An 8,456-nucleotide genomic window follows, 5' to 3' on the forward strand; every position below is an offset into this window, starting at 1 on the left:
CAATATTACAATAGTAATAGTAATTCTTTATTACATTATATAATTTTTATTTAATAATAATAATAATAATAATAACCATGTGTTGTCAACAAAGGAGATGCTTAAAGGTTTAAAACATAAAATCATTAAATATTAGTAATATTTATTAATTAGCAATAGTAATATTTCTTATTTTGTTTATTTCTATTTAGTAATAATTTATTATTATTATTATTATTACTGTCTGTTGTCAATTGAAGAGAGGCTTTAATGTGTAAAATGTAAACATTACCAACATAATAATAATAATAATAATAATTGAATATTAACAAACAAGCATCGCAAACCAGGAGCTTTTATTTTTATTCTCAACAGAAAAAAAAAAATTACATTAGATTGTAGACTACGGCTGTCAATTAAAAAAAATATGCAATCAAATTAACAAATTAACTACATGTATCAATATTTTCTGAAAAATCCCCTAAAGCTATAAAGATACTGACGGGAATGTATTGACTTTAGAAGTCAAAGACATTGAAGTAGACGCTACTGATTTATGACCAGACCAAATTTGTTCCTGTTTTAATTAGTTCCATCTTCTTGCTTACAAATATCAGGTTTTACACAGTGAACACAGCAAACAAATCATCTACCACGTTTTACAGCGTTACATTAACAAAACGTTAGGAGTCAATACAATGTTGTTTTTCTATTATTAAAAAGCCTGTCACTAACCTACAGTCAAAATAGTGATCCATTTTGCAATTGCATTTTGTCAATCTGTCTGAGGTAGACAGGACTGTTTTTATTATATTATTGATTTATGTTCCTTATTACAGCATTTACATAGGGTTCAGTGGGCATGATTAAATGCGTTCCATTTTTAACAGGTTGTTTTTTATATAATTAATTTCACTACATTAATGCATTAAACTGACAGCTCTAATCATAATGTATAAAATGCACAGAAAGAGGGCGATGGAGAGAGATGAATGGAGATCAGATAGCGACAGACAGACACTTGCTGTGGTTTAAATTGTTTCATTAACAGCTTCTCTCTCTTCCCTAGTAGCTCGGCAGGGGAAACCATCCACCACAGGGAATCTTTATTATATTTTCCTCGTCGCTTTATTAAATGTCATGTTTTGCATAGGGCAGAGTGTGCCCCTGGCTCTTAAATCGGCTCGGAGGCAGCAGGGTGCGCGGGGGACACTGATTCCTGACCAGACCAAAGCTGTTCCTGTTTTAATTAGTTCCATCCTCTCGCTCGCTCGCAAACATCAAGTTTTACACAGTGAAGGGAACCTTTAACTCACTGCCTGAACGGGTTGAGAAAACTAATCACCGACCAAGTCTTAAAGCAGTAGATTCACAGCCTCAAATGAACTTTTTGCCATGACAGCCAATGGTGGGTGAATTAAGGAAATGAACAGCCATAAATATTCACAAGTTTTGTGTATTATTTTTTATTAAAAACTCTTTTTTTTCATTCTTTTTGCAGTTTTTTACTCGTGACAGCCTGAACCAGTTTCTCTTGCTGAAAGATCAAAAGTTTGAGGTTGTTAAGATTTCTGAAAGCAGTGACCCTGTCTATGAAAACCCAGCTAAAGACATTTTTTCATAATTCACTGTTTTTTACATAAAATCATTCTACATAATCTAAGGATCATTCTGTGAAAATATAACCTTGATATCTTTAATATTAACTGAGTAAGGAATGTCAAAGATTTGCTGAATTACGGGCTCAGAAAATCATGTTTTTGAAAAATTCCAATGTAAAGACAAGCTTATTGTTAAACTGCAGCACATTTGAACCATAATAATACAGATTACGGCCCATATACCATATGAAAGCTGAGATTCATCCTTTTTTTCAGTAATACGTAATACACTTATTGGAGAATTCTTAAAGTTGTGTAAAATAGGTCTATTTATTATGATGCGCATGTGAAATATAATTACAATTCAAAATAACTGTTTTCTAAAATAATACATTTTAAAATGTAATGTATTCCTGTGATGGCAAAGCTGAATTTAACATTTATTACTTCAGTCTTCGTTGTCACATGATCCTTCAGAAATCATTCTATGCCGCTTGTGCTTCTTAGTATTATTATTATTATTATTTTTTTTTTGGAAACAGTGATGCATTTTTCTGGATTCTTTGATAAACAGAAAGTTCAAAAGAACGTTATTTATTTGAAATACATTTTTTTGTAACATTTTAAAGGCCTTTTTTATGGAAGCCCATTTCCGCCACTGAATAAAAAATAAAAGAGGTAATTGCGACTTTTTATCTCACAATTCTGACTTTTTTTCTCAGAATTGCATAATACAAACTCGCAATTCTGACTTTTTATCTCAGAATTGCGTAATACAAACTCGCAATTCTGACTTTTTTTCTCAGAACTGCGTGGTATAAACTCGCAATTCTGACTTTTTATCTCAGAATTGCGTAATACAAACTCGCAATTCTGACTTTTTATCTCAGAATTGCGTAATACAAACTCGCAATTCTGACTTTTTATCTCAGAATTGCGTAATACAAACTCGCAATTCTGACTTTTTTTCTCAGAACTGCGTGGTATAAACTCGCAATTGCAAGTTAAAAAGTCATAATTGTGAGATATAAACTCGCAATTCTGAGAACATATCAGTCTTTTTTTCCCCCCCTCAAAATTGGACTTTAACTTTAACTAATATAGCTATCTTTTTAGTTATTGTGCTTGATCTAAAAAGTATGGAAGTCCGTTTCCGCCACTGAATAAAAAATTTTAAAAAAGGTAATTGCGACTTTTTATCTCACAATTCTGACTTTTTTTCACAGAATTGCGTGATATAAACTCGCAATTGCGAGTTAAAGTCCAAATTTGAGGGGGGAAAAAAGACTGATATGTTCTCAGAATTGTGAGTTTATATCTCACAATTCTGACTTCATAATTTTTATCTCACAATTCTGACTTTTTTTCACAGAATTGCGTGATATAAACTCACAATTGCGAGCTATAAAGTCAGAATTGTGAGATATAAAGTCACAATTGCGAGATAAAAACTCGCAATTCTGACTTTTTTTCCCGCAATTGCGAGTTTATATCTCGCAATTCTGACTTTTTTCACGCAATTCTGACTTTATAGCTTGCAATTGCGAGTTTATATCTCACAATTCTGAGAAAAAAAGTCAGAATTGCGAGTTTTTATCTCGACTTTATATCTCACAATTCTGACTTTATATCACGCAATTCTGTGAAAAAAAGTCAGAATTGTGAGATAAAAAGTCGCAATTACCTTTTTTAAAATTTTTTATTCAGTGGCGGAAACGGACTTCCATACTTTTTAGATCAAGCACAATAACTAAAAAGATAGCTATATTAGCATTCACATTAACTGACGATAATGTTTTGTTTATTGTAAGTGCAGTTTTCAGCTTTAAATACTCTGTTGGATTCTGATTGGCTGTCATTCATCAGCTGGAAAACAAAAGTTCCAGCCATGTGATTCCAACAATATTATGTCATTATGATAACAGCTGTATAAATCACACTAACTGCAAACATTCAAATGTATAAAAGTACATACCTTTTTATAAAAGGAAAGTATAAAAAATGTCATTGTCACATTGTATTGCTGACAGACAGACAGAAATACCGATCTAGTATTTTATGCATAGTCTAGTATATAGCCTTTAATCAAAACGCACCACAATCATGTAGTGTAACCATCAAGTAGTTTTTTTTAATAATTAATTATTAATTACTAATATCACTAAGGAGGGTCTGCATCGGTCCTCTCTATGAAATCATTTCCTGTTTGTCTTTTTATCTTTCATAAACCCCACCCTCTCAATGAATGGGACATCAGCCAATCTAAAAAAAAAAACCAAAAAATTCTAATTACTCTTTAAATAATTTTCACACCAAAATGGTTTTTGTCATTTTCATGGACTTATGTTCAAGTGTTGCATTTTTCGAATAAGTTTGGTTTTAGTTATTTGACACTGTAATAATGGGGTGTGGCTCATGATTGTGAGCTTGTGATTGGCTCTGCGGGAGTTTGGGTGGGACTTTGATACTGTGGCTTCACCTTACAATCACTACTGCATAGACTTTGGCTCCAAATGACGGCATCAATGCAAAATTGGAAATTGAGATTTATACACCTGAAAGCTGAATAAATAAACTTTCCATTGAATATGGTTTGTTAGGATAGGACAATATTTGGCTGAGATATAAATATATAGTTCAGTCATGAAACTCTAGATGGCGCAGGCTGATGGGTTGTTAATGTAACTGATGATATTCAGAGAGTTAAACGACTTGGCACAAGGTGATTGATGAGTGATGAGCTTACTGCCTTGCATTTATATGGCTGGCTAGCATTCACTTGAGATTCCTGCAGCGCGCTTTCAGAGTTTCTCTGAAACCCTCCACCTCCCTAGCTCCACCTGTATAGATCTGCTATGGGTTATTTTATATGCTATTTGTGCAGCAGCAGTATGTCTTAAATACTCACGGCACTGAATGCATTGGCAGTAGCAAGTTCCTGTACTTGCTTGCAGCAGCAGCAATAATCTACAACTATAGCAATAACCAACAGCAGCAGCAATTCAGCAGCAGCGTAGCAGATCTATTCCGTCAAGACCAAATACATTAACATTGACATATCCATCACCATGCTAAAATATTCAGAGAGTTGTCATGATTAAACTATTTGAAAATCTGGAATCTGAGGTTGCAAAAAAATAAAAATATTTAGAAAAACGCCTTTAAAGTTGTCCAAATGAAGTTCTTAGCAATGCATATTACTAATCAAAAATTAAGTTTGATATATTTACGGTAGGAAATGTACAAAATATCTTCATGGAACATGATCTTTACTTAATATCCTAATGATTTTTGGCATAAAAGAAAATTGGATAATTTTGACCAATCCAATGTATTGTTGGCTATTGCTACAAATATACCTGTGCAACTTGTAACTGGTTTTGTGGTCCAGGGTCACATTTTAGCTTCAATTTCCTACAGTGGAAGGAAATAGGCACACATTGTCTTTTTTGCACATATGACTGGCACACCAAATTATGCCACTGTTTGTTTTGTTTCATTCTTTTACTAAGGGTTTGTTCTTCTTAATGATATTGCAACAGTTGTATCACCCTCCCATTTTTGATGTCCAATTAGCCCAGTTGTACACCCTCTGAAACTACAATGGTGAAAGTTATTCAAAAAAAAAAACTGGACGTTAAATCCCTGCAAAACATTTTCACTGCATTGTTGTGTCTGTTTGGCAAATCTTTCGCCGTCTTTAATCAATAAACCCTCTCCTTTAGAATCCTACAGGGCTACTTTTGAAGAGTTATATTAAATGGATTGTAGTCGAAGCCCATTTGTGCTGATTATACAAAAGTGAGGTGGCAATTTCCCCCTTGGGAGCAAACACTGAGGGCAACAGAGCCATTACGACAACATGGTCCATTCCACCGCCCCGCGCGTCCCTGGGAGCCTCGTTACGGGACAAAGCAACAATCAAAACAACCGTAACACATTAGAGGCCTCAGAAAGCCTGCTTACAGGTGGAGCACGGAGGAAAAACGGACGAACCGTACTGAGCGTCGTAAACTTTTAAAAGGTCAAAGAGTCTGAATGATCGCTCATTAGAGAGAGCTTGATGTTCTTTCCTCGCTCTTTGTATTTTCACTCTCTAAACCATTACTTTTGCTACCTCCCTAGCTCTTACACTCTGCATGCAATGCGGCGTCAGAGAATCATTACAATCACCTAATCATTACGCCGGCTCTGCACCCTTGCAGGAGTGTGTTTGATTAAACATGTGCTTCAGTCTGAGCATCTTTGATTAGCTAGATGGAAAGACAGAGAGCGAAAGATGCCGACAGACAGGAGAGTGAGAGTGCGAGACAGTGAAAGACAGGACTTGAGAAAATTAAAGGGGGAAAAAGCAAGAGGAGACAGATAAGAGAAAGACGTTCCTAAGTCACTGCTGCAGTTAGAAAGTGTGTTGCTATAGAAACCGGTTGCGGGCTGTAAGGTGAAGGAGGGCACTGCGGTGAACACTGTGCACTTCTTACTTCATGTAAGAGCTAAAGACACCTTTTACTTCATGACTATGCATGAGTGTGGGTCAGGTTTCATTATATGATCGTTATTCATAATTGTTAGTTAGTTCTCTGGATATTGCAATCAGAGTTGTTCTGATTTACAGACATTTCATTTATAAACTTGTGTGTCTGCAACTGCATGCCATAAAATTTATGTATGTAGGCTTCATATTTAGCGGAGAACTGCTACTGAATTAATTTGCTGCATCAGACAATCAAAGAAATCACACTGTCCTTCTCAGCCACAGGAAAAACAAAACTGTTGAATTTTGAATAAATTATATAGAGGAACTGTGCAATGTGACAGTACTCAAACACTCCCATTATAATCAGCAAAGCTGTGACCGCAGCTCTTCATGTGTGTGTGTTTCTGTATAAACGCAGTTCGTACATTATATAGTCACCACAAAAGTACTTTACTTGGACACTTAAAGTCTCACTAAAAATGATTAATGCAAATAAGGATGTTTTTACTTAAGTGTCAAGATACTATTGTAGTAACTGTGTATTACATATAATAAAAAAGGATAGTTTGTCCAAAATAATTTAAATATGACCATACCATTGAAAAGATAAAATATAATTTATTCCTGTGATGCAAAGCTGAATTTTCAGCATCACCTCCAGTCTTCAGTGTCACATGATCCTTCAGAAATCATTCTAATATGCTGAATTGGTGCTCAAAAACATATATTATTAATGTAAAAAAAACAGCTGCTTTCATATTTTTGCGGAAAACCATTATACATTTTTTTTTAGGATTCTTTAATGGATAGAAAGTTAAAAAGAACGGTATTTTAAATAGAAATCTTCTGTAATGTTAGAAATGTCTTTATTATCAATTATGATCAATTTAAAACATCATTAAAGACTAAAAAGTATAAATTTCTTACAAACAAACAAGTAAAAAATAAAACAAGCTGACTCAGACTTTTGAATGTGTTCTTTTTTTCTATGAAAAATAAAGTAGAGTTAACTAGTAGAATGTCCAGGCTGCTTGGTTCTATATAATGATAGATAATAAATATGGCTATCCATGTCAAAAAGATAAAAGTTCAGTACAACTTGCAAAATAATTTGACAAAGAATTAAAGTTTTATGAGAGAATAAAGAAATAAACAGTACATCAAAAAATAATTTAATTTAAAAAATAATTAAACTTTAAATAAATAAATAAAAGATTATTGAATAGGTAATACATTTTTAAATACAATTCAGTTTATTTGTTCGTTTTCACAAAAAAAAAAAAAAGAGAAAAAAAAGAAAAACTCAAAAACCTATTTTATGAGAATCACAAAAACAAGGAAATAATAATAATAATAATAATGCGTGTCCTTTTGGGGCTTTTATTTGTTCGTTTTCACAAAAAAAAAAAAAGAGAAAAAAAAGAAAAACTCAAAAACCTATTTTATGAGAATCACAAAAACAAGGAAATAATAATAATAATAATAATGCGTGTCCTTTTGGGGCTTCCATGTTCTGCCATGATTCCTGTCAATTTGAAATCTCTGTGCTGTTTGCGAATGAATACTCTTGTGAAATAACAAATAAAAATAAAATTTTACAGATCTGTTTCATACTGAAAAAACTACGCACATGTGGATAGACTCCCGTTTAAACACTGTCTGTTCATTTAGCTTTAACATTCCTGACTTATTCCCATAACTTTTAGATTTTATTTTCAGCTGCACAGTGATTGTCATCAGAAGCATGTGACTGTGCATGCGTGAAGTGCGTGAAACCTTTGCCACATGTCTGAGTGATTTGTGTGTTTACGCTCACCGTGTGATGCAAAGCACTACGAGGCAGATAATGGCCACTTGCAGAGCCCCAATGATGGATGCGATCAGAACGTAACGCAGCTTTACCGAACCAGGTACCACGTACATCACGTTATAGTCCTTCCTGTCACACTGCGGCCCAATGAAGCCCGAATGACAACTGAAAAACACACACGGACGAGAAAAAACAATGTTAGATTTTAAAGCAAAGGAAAGATGGGGAGACCATAATCAATAACTACTTTCAGCAGGTGATGATAGAGAGCAGTGTGAATAATCACATGGCAATAGGATGTTGATGCCATTCCAAAAAATTTAATTTTTTATTAAAAAATGTTGATGCCACTGTTTGTGGATAATTACTAGGCAGTCAGTGTTTATAGGTGCAAAAAAGCAGTGGAAGTGTGTGTGTGTGTGTGTGTGTGTGTGTGTGTTTGTGTGGGAGTGAGTGTGCAGCGGGGAGCTGGTGCACACTGGGAAAAACATAGTCTTGTTTAATTAGAGCCTCGACCTCTTAGAGGAGGCGGTTAAAGGGACACCTGCCAGCCGGCACACACACACACACACACACACACACACAGAAA

At 34.2% G+C, this 8,456-nt stretch overlaps 1 protein-coding gene across 2 annotated transcripts in view; it reads right to left on the reverse strand.

Annotated features, from left to right (window-relative positions):
• Window positions 1-8,456, reverse strand: part of tmeff2b (transmembrane protein with EGF-like and two follistatin-like domains 2b) — an 88,764-nt gene that overhangs the window by 948 nt on the left and 79,360 nt on the right. For both annotated transcript variants that reach the window (XM_016472459.1, XM_016472460.1), the window contains exon 8: window positions 7,874-8,032. In XM_016472459.1, coding sequence (XP_016327945.1) covers window positions 7,874-8,032 — 159 coding nt within the window. The remainder of the gene's footprint in view (window positions 1-7,873; window positions 8,033-8,456) is intronic.

Source organism: Sinocyclocheilus anshuiensis, unplaced genomic scaffold (assembly GCF_001515605.1).
Source record: "Sinocyclocheilus anshuiensis isolate Anshui unplaced genomic scaffold, SAMN03320099.WGS_v1.1 scaffold472, whole genome shotgun sequence".
NCBI classification, from domain to species: domain Eukaryota; kingdom Metazoa; phylum Chordata; class Actinopteri; order Cypriniformes; family Cyprinidae; genus Sinocyclocheilus; species Sinocyclocheilus anshuiensis.